Here is a 16,730-nt window from a genome sequence, read left to right as displayed (position 1 = left end):
TAAAACAAGCCAAAAAAATGTCCCAACCGAAGTCCAAAGAAGACGTCCCACCTAACTGCACTTTGTAATCAGAGGAGGTATCTCAAGTGCTCCAGGATTTATGCTTGAATGCTTTTCCCTGGAGTGTGATGAGACGGAGAGAAGCCTCATCACATGCGTCTCCATGACCTTTGGAGACACATGGACAAAGTAGGGTTTTCCCCTCAGGGTGAGAGGTGAGGACTCCTTCAACGACTTCCAATGGAGCAAAGACAAACAAATGACAAATATAAGATGAGTATTGTCGATACATATGCAGGGGAGAGGGTCACACTTCAAAACTTAGAAGACTATAGGACAACTTGTGTCATGGTAATTCTGGGTGGCTTTGATCTGAATAAAGTAGCTGCAGAATTTCATTTGCAGGGAATGCTTGTCACGTAGAGATTGTCAAATGTGCCACAAATCCATTTTTTCCCCACATGGACATCGAAACAGTACACAGCATTTGTGTGCAAAGAAAAGAAAAATCCTCTCTCCTCCTCTTGTGCAGTGAAAGTGCACATGCATTACCATACAGATGACAATAGTCACAGAAAAGCACCAATACAATTCCAGTAATATAATTCCAGTACAAGGCACACTGGTCACATCAAAGCCCAGCATAAATCACAAAACTTACATTTGAGCAGCTGCAGATCATGTGGCCACGTATAGATGTAACTGTAAAAACACGGGTGCAACTGGGGCGTCCCAGTCCCTGTTAGTGAGACATTGACTATGGATTCCTCGAACCAAGGAGACAGCTGGATGATGTGGGAGAGATTGTTGTCCTGTGGAGTTGCACATCCTGAAGATTAACATAACCTTTTGGGTTTAAATTACTGTAATCAACAATGAGTCTACAAAAAGTTACCATGTTGCCTTGAAGTTGGACAAACATAACAAAATCAACACTTAAAACTGTCTTTTCCAGGTTTGCACATTTAGAGACTGGAGGTTTTGCTTATTCGTTTTCCCAAAACAAATCAAGCACAGACTAGGAGGCAATATTTCAAAGCCCACGTGAAACTGAAGCATTTATATGATCATTTTTTGTCTGTGAAATATAAAAAAACACCAACTTGTCCAGTTGTTCTGCATGATATAATCTGTGCCTATATCCTGTTTCTGTCTGTACATCGGTCTGTGTTTCTCATTGGCCCGCAGATCGATTCCCATGGCAATTGCAAAATCACATTTTCTCTAATTCTTATTTTTAACCCTGCATTTCTGACTTTTTAAAAATTTTTTCCAGTCCTTTAAGACTGCTGGTAAAATCAGATAAAGCCACCAAAACAAGAACTGAGCAGCAAGTTTTATGCAGCCAAGTGCAGCAAAGAGTATGGAGAGCTCTTCATAGTTGACGTAAAACAGCAGCAAACGCACGGCAGAGCACAGGAGAGGCAGCTTCTTCTACCAACACTCAGCTGTTTAATCTAAATCAAGCATCTCAAACATGAGAGGCGCTTTTCAGGTCGGCAACACTATCACTTCGGACAATGAAGGAAACGCTCAATGCAGCTTTCAATCTCCTCCTCAGGGGGTTTCAAAAGCTTTCGCACCTCACCTGAAACTCTTGTTAGGAAACATTTCACAAGTGATACCCACCCAGATCATAGGGCAGGACGGGTGGGGGTGGGGCACAAACAAGCTCCCCAAAATTCAGACTTTCACATAATGGGTTTAAATTTTTCCATAACAGAAAAGAAAAAAATCAGTTTCCCTCAATTCATTGTTCAAAAGCTCTACAAGAATAAACTCTTAATACAGTCAGTAAAAAGATAGCAAAAAATCTTTGCTTTTCTTTCTTTTTTTCCCCCATTTACGTTGACCAGGACAAATGCGTGGTGTGTTGTTCTGAACTCTTGTGGTCAGCTTTAAACTGTTTCAAAACCTGGTAAAGATTCTTCAGTATTTCTTCTTTTTATCATCACAGATAAAGCGGGCTTGTTAAAAATCATTCCCGGTTGTTGATGAGTGTTTTATTGGACATCAGGTGGATATTCTTAGAAAGGGGGACAATTTTTCTCAATTTTCCTTACATGCTTAGTCACTTCAGGAAGCTGCTGAGTGTATGAGTAAAGCAGGAACAAAAACCTGAGCTGTGGGAAACATGGCAAACATTGGCTGTTTGTTTCTGAAATAAGTACTTAGAGTTACTTCCAAAGGCATATAGGCCAAAAGTCTACAGTCTTCACCCTGTGGTGTTTGGGGAATTTCAATTGTTTCATAACAAGGAATCCCAAATATGGAATATAATATAATATTCAATAACACAGTGTTTGTTGCCTGAAATTATGTCATTAATGGATGAACGTCTAACTTCACTTGAAACATTTGTGTTTGAAACAGGAAAGCATGGTTCAACATCCTCAAAAAGATCCATTAAAATACAGTTTTATCTAAAGATGTTGGAAACCACCTTAGAAACAGTCTACATCTTTTTTTTTTATTTTGCCTTTTGAAATCTTAAACCCTTGAAGCAGATATTGATCCTCTGGATGTTGTCATATAAACTTCTGAAAATGGGAACATGTGGGAATTTGTTTTCTATCATTTTTATATATATTTCAATATTTAATTCTTGGTAAGGGAGCATCAGTGAAGAAGGACACTCATCACAGTTCTCACAGCAAAGCTGTTTTTTAGGCTTTGTTCATCTCCATATCCTTCAGGAATTTATGGTTGACCAAGACTTTGGATTGGTTTTTCTTGTAAGAGCAAACAACACAACCCTTTCTGAGAAGACAACCACCCACTATCTGGTTCTTATCTCTCTAGCATACTTTCTACATCTGGTGCAACAGGCAGAAACAGTCCCTTCTCTGGTCATTGACTTGCACAAGGGACACTTGACCACATGAGATACATACTACTTCTTTAAAATGCAAAGATAACAATAAAAAACATTAGATGAATCTGAAATTATATCAGCAGTTTTGATTTTTAGTGCTTCCCTTACCTAAAATGAATTCAACCCATTTCTTCAAGACTGTTTGGGTGCAAAAGCAACACATTTTAGGCAAAGAGGAGAGGGAATCAGTGATGACTTCAGATGCTTTTGATCCACGCAACATTGTGGGTCTTCTCCTGGGCTTGCTACACCAATATGGATGTCACTTCCTCTTTCAGTCACATTGTTCTCAATTTCAATATAATCATGTGCCCCTAACCACAAAGCTGCAAATACTAAAAGGTAAAATTAGATTTGTATCTTACATGTAGAACACATTCTGTGCCCTCCACAGAAGGAGAGCATCAGTGAATAAACAGCATCACAAAGATCACAGCAGGCATGTCAACAATGGAGATCTGAAAAGGTTTACAGTTATGGTTATGAAACAATATGAGAAACTTTGACCATCTAAAGCCAACATCTGGAAATGGAAAAATGTTTCTGGGGAAGCAGCCAGAAAACTACAAACTGCGTATCACACCGATCCATCTGTCCGATCTAATCTTACCGAGGAACAGGGCCAGCCCAAGCCTCCATAGGGTCCTAAGCGAAATGTGGTTTTGGGGCCCTCTAGTTCTGCTAACATTGTGGACTGGCTGCAATCAGCAGTCTGATCATTAGATCATTCACACGCCTGCTATAAACTTATTGCATCTCTGGCAGTGCTGTTTACATCATATACATGTATAATATAAATTACATTTATTAGCCAACTGATTTATCAACCAGTTGATTTCTGGGCGCCGATTTTCTTAATTTTGGGGGATCATGATCGGCCGATACTTACATGTGAAGCCCATCTTATCCCCTGATCTTATCTTCCTCAGCAAAGGTTTAAAAATCAGCCTCTGTCCTCTTCTGCTCTACAGTGAGAGGTTTGACTGACAGACCGGCCCACCAGGTCATGTCTGCACGTTTACAGTTTACAATATTCACCCCACTGTTGCCAAATCACTGACTTTCTTGCTATATTTAGTGACATTTCAGACAAAAAAAATTTATATCAACCAAAATCAAAATCGGCAGGTCAGGTTCTCTAAAGATCAGTAACTGGGCATCGGTGCAGCTCTACACACATATTTATGATATTCTTTGATTAAATAAATTTCTCTTAAGCGTTACTCCAATAGCTAAAAATGTCATTTATACCAGGTGAGTCTTTCTCCCCTGAGAACGTGGACCCGTACCGGTACCAGGTTGACTCTGAGCCTTCAAATTATTTTAACAGACGTTTCACATAACTTAGAAGTTGATGTAAAATATTGCTTGTTTTAGCCACAAAATGATTTTGCTCAGCAGGAAACAACAAATCCCCAACTACAGCATAGAGCAGCTCATGGATGTAGCAGCCATGTAGCCTGATGGAAAAACATTTTGCTAGACAATGTTAAACATTGAGAAGTTTTAATTATTGTTAAAAAACGTTATCAAACACGGCGTTTTGAAGCTAAAATACCTCAGAAACATACAGAGCCAACCATGAGAATAAACTCATTTAAAGTTTAAACGCATTTACATACAAACACAAAGACGCTAGCATAAATGTTTGGCTGTTGAACTGGACCGTTCACGTTAAAATTCTATTAGCAGCTTTACAAATCTTTTACATGACATTATCACGACATATTAGAACAAACCTTTATCTTGGCTTTTGTCTGTTCTTCTTCTTTTCTCCCTCCCTGAAGGATAAATCCTTTTTTGAGACATTGTTTTGCTAACTTGTCTTCTGACCGGAGCTTTGGACGTTTGGATGCTCTGCAAGTTGCAGCTCATGTTACCGCGAAGCTGCGGTACCTACCGCGACCACCAGGGGCCCCCAAGAGCAATTTGTTGTTTTTTTTATCAATAAAATAATAATTTCTACATACATTATCAAATATATATTATTGTAAAAACAAATCACTTCATGGTGAAATTGTGTGTTTTTGATATTATAGTGACAGAAATTATTACTAAAAAAAAAAAATCAGCTCCATTGAGGGGGCCCCTTAGTAGCCCTGCCGGAAGAATCTGGGATAAATCTTGAAAATCTGTCCTAACATGTATCCTCCATTCAGTCTGACTGATCTGGGGCTATTTTGCAAAAGAATAAAAAAAATAAGGAGGCAAATTTCAGTCTATAGATCACCGGTGTCGAACTCCAGTCCTGGAGGGCCACAGCCCTGCAACTTTTAGATGTGCCTCTGCTGCACCACACCTGAATAGAATAATTAGGTCATTAAGGCTCTGGAGAACTGATCTACACAAGGAAGGAGGTAATTAAGCCATTTCATTCCAGTGTTTTGTACCTGTGGCACATCTAATAACTGCAGGACAGCGGCCCTGGAGGACTGGAGTTTGACAAATTTCAAAACTTTGAAAGTTTGAAACCAGCTTCCTTTTATGTTCTTCTTTTAACTTTTCATACATTTTTTAAAATACAAAGAACATAACATTGAGACAAACCTTGAGTAAACTGAAAGCCTTTTTTATTATTAGATTTTAAAGCATGAATCTCTCAGGGAGAAACCTTCAACTCATTCAACAGGCTTTTTTTTTCTGTCCTCCACCTCTATTTTTAACCAAAGCAGATGTACACCCTCTCCAACTAAGCAAGACTGCTCTTCCTCTGTTTCCTCTTCCTCCCACCCCTCAGGAGGCATTGTAATCATGCAGGCCAATCACAAGCTGTCACAGTTTTAAAAAAAAGAAGCAAAGGGGAGGCTGTGCTTAAATACAGCCACAGTTGATCTGCTTTTATAGACACACACGCACAGATCCTGCATCGTTCTGCTCTCCTAAAACATCCCAGCTCACATGTCTGCAGAGAGGTTTTGATTCAACTTACCTAGTCTGCCAAAATGTGCCTTTTCAGAGCGGCCCTGCTGCTTGCTGTACTGGGTGAGTAATTTTTTTTTTGTCTTTTGAAAGCGAGTCATAGCAGTAATTAAGACACCCAGGACTGTTTTAAATCATGGGTTATGCAGAGAAAGGTCTGGCATGGATTTCACAACCATTATTTACTGAGAGATGTTTTTTTTTGGTTGCTTATCACTCAGCGGCACGTGCCCGGAGACTTTTGGTTCAATGCTGTGAATGAGTATTTGTAATGTTTAACTTTTTCTGAGAGCCGTGCATTTGTTGCATCATCTGCTCAGTTTTCAAGATGAAAACTTGTGTTATGATGATGCAGCTCAACTTGATGCTACAGGGAAACTAAGTTGATAACTCCTTCGTCCGCATCAATGAAAAGGATCCTTCACCTAGATTTCAAAGGATAAACAAAACCAGGAAATGGAACTGGATTCAGAATAAAGACAACATTCTGACTCGCACTTAATTTTTTAAAACTATTATTATTTCTCCATCCCATACAACATATTTCAGTGGCCTAGTGTTTCATCAACATTGCAGTGAAATCATTTTCTCCCTTTCAGAGTTTTCTGTTTTTGCTTTTACGTCACGTGCTTCAGAAAAACAAACATTTCAAAATTGGACAATACAAAAAGCTGTTCTTAAGTTAAACTTTTTCCTATTGGGAGATAACGAGGAGAAAACTTTGTCATTAATTTCGGCAGCACGCCGTCCTAAATGAAACAAATGTGTGATTTAATTAGTGTGTAATGGTGAATTACCAAGTGAAATTTTGATCCAGAAGAGTTAATATTCTGAATATTTTGGATGTTCCCCTGGTTCCACTCCCTGATTTAAATGAAATAGTCCTTATCAGGCCTCAGTAGAACTTGATGAAATGCTTTGGAGGGAATTCAGATGTGTTGAAGCAAGAAAACCTCTAATGCATGCAGAACCCTGACCCTCCCCGGTCTGAAATCGGACCCCACTGTTTTACTTTGTATAGCTTCAGATAAGAGGAGGATGAAACCAAAAGCTTTGTTTCTATGTCTGCCGGAACATTGCAGCTGTTGGTTATAAATCCCTCTTGTTCAAGAAATGGATTCCATTAAATTTAAATGGGTTGATTTAAATTCAGCAAAAAGATACAGTTAGCTAAATGAGTGTTATCATTTGGACAGTTATGTGCAGAGTTTTTTTGTTTTTTTTCCTTGGCATATGTCTAAAGAGTAAATGTTCTTAGGTTAGTGTTTTAAGCTTACGCTCTTATGCTGTTGAATGTAGGAACTATATTCACATAGTTTCAGTTTTAACCACAAACTTTCAGTATGTTTTAGAAAAAAAAATTATATTGCAGACAGTAGTCGAAGTCCAACCCTCAGATGTTGCAAGGCATATAAAGAAACTTTAAGTTCTCTCCAGATAGATACTGAAAGCTTGAAATGATCTTCCCATCATCAGAAATGTTAAAACTTTTAGTTAAAACAGTTCGACAAAACTAACCAGTGAATTTCATTCATTGTTTATTAATAACAATGGATTCCATAACTCTATTAGAAAACTGACTAAGCACATCTTGAAGAGGTACCTGTTAAAAATGAAGTAATAGTAAGACTCAGATAATTAGATAATGGTTGTTAACAACACGTCTCCTCTTTATCTTGTCTCTTTCAGATTTAATTTCCTGTGCCAAATTTCTAGCACCTTTAAACATGGGAGGAGTCACAGGCCAAGTGCAGTTTGACTCCGAAAAGCAGACAGCCACCTTAAATGTAACAGGTGCAGGATCCTGCGCTGCAGTTAGCATTTCCCTCACTGTGTTCCCCGTCATGTACGGCCACTTCGCTCAACCCTGCTCTGAGGCAAACATTGGTGTCAGTGTCTTCACCTTCACTGCTGATCCTTCATCTGCATCTCCCATCAATGTGTCACTTCTCTTTGATCAAAAATCAAACTTGGATGACCTGTCACTGTCTTTGCAGACATGTGACGGCATTAAAGTATGCACAGTTGTAAGTCAAGGTCAGACAAAACTGACTCGCCAGGCGAGATTCACAGAGTCTGTTGCTGGTAACATTTACATACGTGCTAATGTAAATAATGCCAACCCTAGGCTCCTTGCTGACCTAGTGACTATTGGTCAGGTGAATGCCACAGAAACCAACATCATCATCTTTGGATCCACAAGTACAGCAACTAATTGCGGCATACTGCTTGAAAAATTAGATCCAGCATCTTTAACAAATCTGGGAAGTGTGAAAGTCGGCAACCCTCTCAGTCCTCAGAAATCCCGTTTGGATTTGAGTAGCTTTACAGAGTACTCGTATCTTCTCCTCAGGGTGGGCTCCAGTTACAAGTGCACCCAGGTATACAACATGCTACATAAAGAAGTGAGAGCCGTCATGAGCATGAGAGGAATCAAGGGATATTTCATCTTCCGTCAGGCTTCACCGTTTGACGTGACACAGCTTAGCGTGAATCTGACAAACTTAAGGGAATTAGTTGGCCCCTACCACGTCCATAATTTCCCCGTCCCTTCAGTCAGGTCAGGCCAATGTTCAAATGATAATGTGGGTGGTCACTGGAATCCGTTTGCAGTTGACACAACTTCTCCAACATACCCTGCAGGGCCTGGATCAACTCATGACAAGTATGAGATAGGTGACCTGAGTGCCAAACACATGTCTCTTTCTGGTAGAAGTGCATTTGATATGACATTCACTGACTTCAATCTTCCTCTGTTTGGACAGAACAGCATTGTTGGTCGCTCAGTTGTGATTCACCTGGTCAATAGTGATAGGTATGCATGTGCCAGCATTGACTATCCCGGTGCAGTGACAGTAGCCAGTGCCACATTTCAGACCCCTGTGGTGGGAAAGATTATCTTTACTCAGTTGGTGAACAATCCCTTGTCAGATGTGTCCATCTTTATGGATCTGTCGTATGGAGATCCCACAACAACACCGACCCAAAACCACAACTGGCACGTTCACGAATTCCCCATTAGCTCAGAGAGGGATGATGATGAAGGAAGGTGCATCACAACAGGAGGCCACTGGAATCCTTTTAACATCAGCACAGCTGATAGGAGCTACGCCCTTTATTGCAAACCATCCTGCCCCCTATGTTGTGAGGCCGGCGACCTCGCCAACAAACATACAACCATTAATCTTGACACCAACATAGGAGGCGTGAACTCCAAACACTTTTTCACTGACGTCACTTCCTGGTTAGATATATCTGGCATTACTGGTCGTTCTGTGGTCATCCATAAAGCAGAAAGAGGAGGCCCGAGGATTGCTTGTGCCAATGTTACTAAGGTGCTGCTCCCTGCAGCGAGTTTAGGGAATTGGTTTGGCCCTGGATCATCCAGAGGCCAGGTGAAATTCTTTCAAGCTGTCCCTCAAGGCCCTACAGTAATCAATGTGTCCTTAACAAACCTGCAGTCCTTAGCTAGAGGCTACCACGTCCACATCTTGCCCATTATTGTTGGCAGCAGTGATCCTTGCTCAAATGCAAACATCCTTGGCCACTTTAACCCACTGGCCTGGAACACATCTAGCTCTCCCTCACCCGGTGCGGGTACTGTGGACCAATATGAGATAGGGGACATCAGTGGGAAGTTTGGGATGCTTACTGGCCAGAATGACTTTCAACGTGTCTACATGGACCCCAACATGCCGCTTACTGGACCTTACAGCATCATGGGAAGATCTGTTGTAGTCCACTACACCAATGAATCACGGTAAGAATCAACAAGCATTCAAGTTTATAATAATAATGAAAAAATAAGCTGATGGATAAAAAAAAGGGCAGAAGTAATGAAATGTTTTGCATAGGATTACCACAGGTTCCTTCTTCTTAAAAAGAACTGGGTAGTAGCATTTTCACTCTTACCACAGATTCCTTGTGCAAAAGATCAATGGTTCAAAGTTCTGCCAAAGAACAGGAAGTACTTATCCTCCTGAAAGCATTTTATGAAATAAAGAAGACAAGAGAAAAAGTGTCAGAAAGGTGTAAAAACACACCGATGCCTTTGCAGATGAAAGAGAAATCCAAGATTCACCCTAATCTGGCCAGAGTAGCATATCATCCCAATCCATTGAGGATACCTATGTGAATTCTCAAGCCATGATCTTATAATCCTGGGTGTTTTGTGTCATAATACTAAGATACTGTATAGTCCTCTTTCAGAGAAGACTTCTAATCAGAATATTGTGATAGAAAAAATCCAACAAGATTGAACCTGCTGGGCTTGGTTATTTCAAGCCCATTTCATGAAGGTGTCTGTTTTCTCTACAGGATGGTGTGTGCAGATGTCTTACCAGACACGTATACAGATGGACAATGGACACTTGCCAAGGCTACATTTAAAGGAACAGTGACTGGGACAATCACACTGGTAAAAAACACATAATTACTTTTATCTAATCTGCTGCAGGATGTCAGAATTGTCTGATTCTGTATTGTCTTTGTTTGAGAACCACAGCCAGAACCGTATTGTACAGGCATTTAGTTTTATTCTGCACCACAAATGAAAACATTTGCATTTTTTTAATGGTTTTCATGGGCCACATGGTTTTGGGCCCGAAACAGGAATAAGAGATGTTCTGTGTCAGTAAAGTGTGTGCATACACACTTGAATGTATCGCCTTCTAATCCCAAACAACAGCATATGTTTTAGCTTATGTAAGTAATATGTAAATTGCATTAGCCTGCCTCTTCTGTGACAAAAATAAAGATTTACCACTGCACCGTATGTACACAGAAATGCATCTAAATTCACCAGGTGCAAAATTTAGAGGACTGATAATGAGGGGAAGATGACAGTAGGCACTCAAGAGCGTCCTGAAGGAAAAGAGGCAATAAACAGACAGAAAACATGGGAAGCATGGGTATAAGCTTCAGCTTAGCTTAGCATAACTGTGAATGTATGTTCTCTAAACTCTGAGGCTCGCCCTGACATCAGCTGTTTCTGTCAGCTGCCATCCAGAGGCCCCACACTGAGTCTTGCTTTACACCTAAACCTCTACAGAGCTATCAAGGAGGAAACGACAACATGAGCTTATTCTGGACTGGCAAAATAATTTGGGAAGTGCCTTAGCAGTTACTAAAAGGAAGATGGATATCCACATCAGTACACATCACTTTATTCAGCTGACAATAATCTGTACGTCTACTAATGTCAGGCGCCTTTGGTTTGTGTCCCTTCAAGCGCCAGCAGATGTTTCCTGATGGGAGTAGCAGTGATGTCACACTGTATGTGGACCTTAAGTCATCTGCAAGTCAAAGCGTAAGTAAAGAGTAATGGTGTTAAACACAGTTCTTGCATATTTGAATGAAAATGGTTAGTTGGTGCTGTTTGTGTCGCCACTTTACCTTCTTGTAGATGGATTAGTAGTACTTGGATAACCTAGTCAAGGTGACAAATTTCTGCTACTACTGTCTTTTGTGTCGGGGACTGAAAGTTTGGGAAACACCCAAAAAAATATCAAAATCCTACGATAACAAAACTTCCTTAGGCATTTTCAGGGGCAACAATATAAGACACCAAATAGTGTGCAAGTTATTGATACTACTGATAGGAGTATCTAGGTATCTGTTTGCTATTCCTAATCATTTGTGTAATTGTATTTATGTCCATCAATGCAACAAATGAAGGCAGCGGAAACATAGTTTGGATTTTAAATGTGCTTTCAGATTCCTGCGGCCTCCCTGTTTATCGCAAGCAACCGTGTGAATGCCACGAGCGGCCTGTGCACCAGCGTGGGAGACACTTTCAACCCCTTCAACATGAAACTACTGGTGAGGCGGGCTGTTGGGGGAGTTACCTGGCGGCGTTACCTGTCAAGTTTGACTTTGAGAATATATGGGAAATGTTGCTGTCCAGTGCTACTGTCAGAGGCGGACGGAGTATTTAGGGGGGTAAATCAAAGGTAAGAGCAGCGGGGGTGGGGAACTGATGTAAGAGCAGGTTGAAACTAACTGAAATTAACGTAAGCGCGTAACTAACGTAATGGGGGAGTGCACCGGGGGGCTAACGCGAGACCAATGGGGAGAGGAACTAACGCAAGAGTGGGGGGGGAGAGGGATAATGCGGGATATTTACAGGAAAATAATAATGCGGGAGCATGAGCACGGCAGAAAAGGGGACAAAAAACCAGTAGTTTCTCGGCCAAAACGGGAGACTTGACAGGTATGGGTGGGAATGGGGACACGTCATCAGATGTTAATATATTCAGTCTGAGGATAATTTGAGAAACACCTTAGCCTAAAATGATAACTGCTAAAAGAAACAGCAGCAAACTAAGAACATTCCAGTTTTTATCATATTTTATAAGAAATATTTCAATCACTTCAAAGGCCACTGTTTTTTTTTGCAAAGAGAAAAAACTACTTGCAGCAAACTGTGGAAACAAAGTACTTTTTATAGTACTGATGACAGGTACAGTGAGTACTTGTAATCTCGGACTACAGGTATGAGATTACAGGTACTATGTAGGGTGGCTTCGTGGTAACTTTGTCATTTCTATTCCTCTTCCAGAGCTCCAGCTGTTCACTCCAAAACCAGTTGAGCTGTGTGGTGGGGGAATTTTCTGAAAGACAAGGCAATGTCAGTCTGATTGGGAGAGAAGTTTACTCCGACAGCAACATCCAGCTCTCAGGAGACCACACAGGTGAGAGGACCGGGAATGAGTGTCTGTAGAAGTGGGGAATGTCAGCGGCTTAAGCATCAAAGATGGTTTTACAGTTTCGTGTACAACAATCCTTTTCTGCCATTCACCATGTCATCGTCCAGTAGCTTTTATTCATTTTGTTGAGTTTTTAGTAAAATGTCTGACTTAATATTCTGCATTTGATCCAAGTTGTCTACAGGTCTCTTGTGCTGAAGAGTGGCAACAGCATCCTTGCGTGTGCCGACATCCTCCCAGGATCCCAGTCTGCACAACAGAACTTTCGCAAATTGAGCTCCTTTAGCCGGTGAGTAACAAACTATACGGATTTCAGCATTATTTCTAAAAACACTCATTCTGTCTATTCAAATTCATTTAGAAATGATCGAACATATAGTGAGTTTCATGCCTTACTCCTAAATTGCATTGTTTGAAATATTTTATTGTTTGTTTTTTTTTTCCCAGTTTGAATCTCTTGTGCCATGTTACAGCTGTAGAGAGTGAGGTATTAAACTAAGAATCAATAGGAGTTAGTTTTCCTTCAGACAAGAACAGAGTTAAACCAGGAAGTATGCAGAGATAGATGTTGTGGAATATGCAACCTTATTAATGTTTTTATTGCAAAAAAAAAAAGAAGTGGTAATCTGAAAACAAAAAGGATCAGTGTCATTATGTCGGTGCAATCACACACAATTGTAGGTTAAACCTTTGACAATGTTTGGATCTGTAAAAAAAACAACTGCCTAACAATCCAGTTTTGTGCAGAACTGAATAGTTCAGGAGAACTTATTTTGGTCTGAACTTGGTTATTTGTTCTCACAAGACTAAAAGTTATTTATTTCTGTTTATACCCAGGTATGATTTCCGAAGGAGAGTCGCAGATGTTCTGAAGGCAGAAATGGCGAGAATAACCATCTTGCCTGGCTCTCCCTTCTTTACAAAAGATGGCCAATGCCAAACGGTCATCTTCATGGTGTCGGGTAAGTAGGAAAACGACATTAGTGTCCAAAACACAGCATCTTCTTTGTGTTGTACTTGCAACACACCAATGACTATCAGACAGGCTATTTAAATAAGTCAAAATGCCAGAAATAATTCCCCCTTCTCCATTTAGATTGAATAAATCTGTCACGCCTTGTAAAAGTATTAACACCCCGTAAACCATTTGACATTTTATGTTGCAACTATAAATTTACCTGAGATTTTATGTGATAAACCAGCACAAAGTCATGTATGACAATGAAGTGGGGAAAAAAAAGGTTTTTAAACTATTTACAAAGAAAGTGTGACATCTAGTTGTTTGCTAATTGGCTTGTTGACTTCAATCTTGAGGCTTTCTGTCAGGATTGTGCTTCCATAGAGCCAGATTTGTGGAGTGCATAGCTTGTAGTTGTTTTGTCAACACACTAAAGCTGCAGATGTCTGCAACTAATCCAGACTTATTGTGAATATTTTGGCTGCTTTTCCCATTAATGCTCTAAATTTTTTTCATAACCTTTTTATTTGACGAAATATCGTAAAACAACCATCCTTTTTTTCCACTTTATAGCCATGCAGCACTTGTTGATTAGATAAAATCCCAGTCAGATACTTTGAAGTGTATGGTTGTAATGTGAGGCCACAGAACGACCGCTGTTGCCACTGTATTCTCAGACTGCACATGTAATGCAGTCAAAATGCATCTCAGATATTTACAGCATGATCTTGTTGTGGTTATTACCAACTGTGGGAAACGTTGCAGCTAAACTTTGCTGCAGGTTAGTATTGATTTAGTGATGTAACGACGTAAACATGTTGTGATGGTATTTCATCAAGCAATTAGTCGCGGTTAAAAACAAAAAGGGTTTTACCTCTGGAACCGAAAACAACAACACTAGCAGTAGTCAAAGAAATTGACACTAACAATAGAAGTAAATTGTAGCTAGGAAAATGGCAGTTTTCAGGATACTGTATGCTGTATTTACTTTCAAATTTAAGTTGCTGCTATGGGCCTATACGTGCTTAAAGCTACCACACTACAACTGGGAGGCTTGTAAGTCCCAAAATCAGGACAATGAACAATTACTGGCATTGAATATCTTTAGAAATCCTCCGAAACTCGCTCAGTAACCCGACGCTGGAGTTGAGTGTCTGTGCGTCTCATTTTCAGCCCATTCCTCTATCGCAGGGGGGAAACAGAGTGGCGTCTGTACAGAGGGTTCATACAATGTAGCACAGGGCAGCTAATTAATTCAATTTTATCAGTATAGTGAAAATTCCCAGCAAATGTCGCCTTGAGGAGCTTTAGAAAAAAAAGCTCCCTTACAAGTCTGCAAACTGAAAAATGAACCATTACAATGAGACTCTCCACCATCACTACAGATAGATGGTGGGTTTTCATCAAGATGCAGTAAATATTTAATAAGACAAAATGTTGATGTGCTTTCTCAGTAACATTTTGTCTGATTCTGCGTACTCTAAAGGGGATGTTCGCACAGATCTTCTAAGTTCTGTCAAAACCAGTGAGCTGATGGGCCCATTCAGAGAAAGTACCACATGTACAAGTAAGTACCTCCAATAATACCACTTTTGTTCTACTTTTACCTCCACATTTATTTCAAAAGAGTAATTAGATATTTTTTAAAGTCACATATTTAGATTTTTATGGACAAAAAAGAAAATAATCTAAGGACTGTATAGTTGTAATAAACTTGCTGGCGTATTACAGGCTGCTGTGGAAAATTTTACTCGTTAAAGGCAGCAAAATTAAACTTCCTTTAATTGTTGGAACTTCGCCACTTATCTTAAACATTTGGCAAATTAGATTTATCTGAGCCCAACCAAAATTATTTACTTAATTATTTGGAATCTGGGTCTGTTAAATAGAAGTGTGACCAGGGATCAATAAACTATATTTTATGAGAAAATAGATTATTCTCATTGGAAGAGGAGGTCACATGAAATCTTAAGAACATTTGAGGAAGAAAAAATATAACTTCTCTTTTGATCAAATATAGTTCATTATCAACAAATGCAAACTAATATGCTGTAGTTTAACATTAGAAAAACAATGGATGCATGTAAAGCAAACAGGGGCAAAATGGCAACAAAACTGGGACATGAACTGATGCTAATTGGGCATTTATGAATGGCTAAAAATGAAAATCAAAAGTTACCTGTAATGTTTTAAAATACTACTGCTGAAATTAAACGTAATGGAGCCATTTTTTTTTTTTTTTACTTTAAAGACAAATTATTTTAACTGTTGCATTTGAAACAATCTTTAAAATATGAAAACTATAGGAAGTGAAAAGAGTGTTTTTGGATCTTGACTTATTTTTATTAATCTCTGAATTATAATAATGTTAAGCCTAATGTCATTGAGATTCAAAATTAAGATTTTTTTTAGTTCCGGTGTCGTGGTTCATCATTATGCTGGTTCATTTATTGTCTGCTTTATTGTGAACAGAAAATATAACAAAGATTTTTAAAACAAGAATTTACAAAATTTTTAGCCAAAGTGTAAATCTAAACCTGCGAAAAAGGTGGAATCATGGAAATGTAAACTATGAACCCTGTCTGCACATGATCTGGGTCTAAAAAGATGAAATCGTTGTCTCAACGAAAAAAAAATTTCTTACAGCGCCACGCTAAATGATTCTCACTCCTCCAGAAAAATCTACATTTTTCTGTCGTCTGATTTCTACAGGACCTTCTGCAGGACAGCTGGTGCTGCCAGAAATCTTCTCGCTGTGTCTGATGTTTGCTGCTGCCTTCCTGCTGCCGTCTGCAGCCTTTTTATAAAAGCAGAGTCCCGCTTTCATCCCAACTCATCAGTGGAGACACACGGGTCCTGCTGTTGTAAAACTGTGAATTTGAAATGTCACCCATCAAATGTTGCAGTGGTGACTGAGCAAATAATGTGCATATCTGTATAAACGTTGCGTGCAAATGAAGATCTTCCAGGGTTTCTTTTTTTGTTTGTTTTGTTTTGTTGAAGAACCAGTTGAGGCTATAAATATTAATAAACTAGTTGTTGGCATGCCTGCTTTTGTTTTTGTTTTTTTTGCAGGAATGTCCCATGTCTTGTTATTCATTTGGGCAAGGGGTACTGTTGTTTGTGAACTACATTTTAAAATGTCAATTTTCCAGGCACATACCTATATAGCACGATCTGTGTGTGCGTGCGTGAATGCATATTTATGTATTTCTTTCTTCCTTCCTGTCTGTCAAAGAAAGAGGATAAATTGAAGAGTGACAAAAAAGAG

The 16,730-nt window shown here is 39.5% G+C and overlaps 1 protein-coding gene across 1 annotated transcript; it reads left to right on the top strand.

Annotated features, from left to right (window-relative positions):
- Positions 1-5,693: 5,693 nt before the first annotated feature.
- Positions 5,694-16,730, top strand: LOC102220097. The gene is made up of 10 exons (XM_023334707.1): positions 5,694-5,857; positions 7,484-9,554; positions 10,112-10,211; positions 11,025-11,102; positions 11,510-11,614; positions 12,354-12,486; positions 12,676-12,790; positions 13,339-13,463; positions 14,946-15,026; positions 16,172-16,730. The coding sequence occupies exons 1-10, from the start codon at positions 5,818-5,820 to the stop codon at positions 16,264-16,266; spliced, it is 2,943 nt and encodes a 980-aa protein (XP_023190475.1). The 5' UTR covers positions 5,694-5,817; the 3' UTR covers positions 16,267-16,730.

This window comes from Xiphophorus maculatus, chromosome 5 (assembly GCF_002775205.1).
Source record: "Xiphophorus maculatus strain JP 163 A chromosome 5, X_maculatus-5.0-male, whole genome shotgun sequence".
NCBI lineage: Eukaryota > Metazoa > Chordata > Actinopteri > Cyprinodontiformes > Poeciliidae > Xiphophorus > Xiphophorus maculatus.
The sequence above is the reverse complement of the archived record's forward strand: the minus strand, read 5'-3'. Positions and strand labels throughout refer to the sequence as shown.

Coding starts and splice junctions, on each gene's coding strand:
- LOC102220097 (XM_023334707.1), top strand. CDS start 5,818: ATGTGCCTTTTCAGAGCGGCCCTGCTGCTTGCTGTACTGG. Junction 9,555..10,111: donor CACTACACCAATGAATCACG/GTAAGAATCAAC, acceptor TTTTCTCTACAG/GATGGTGTGTGCAGATGTCT. Junction 13,464..14,945: donor GGTCATCTTCATGGTGTCGG/GTAAGTAGGAAA, acceptor CGTACTCTAAAG/GGGATGTTCGCACAGATCTT.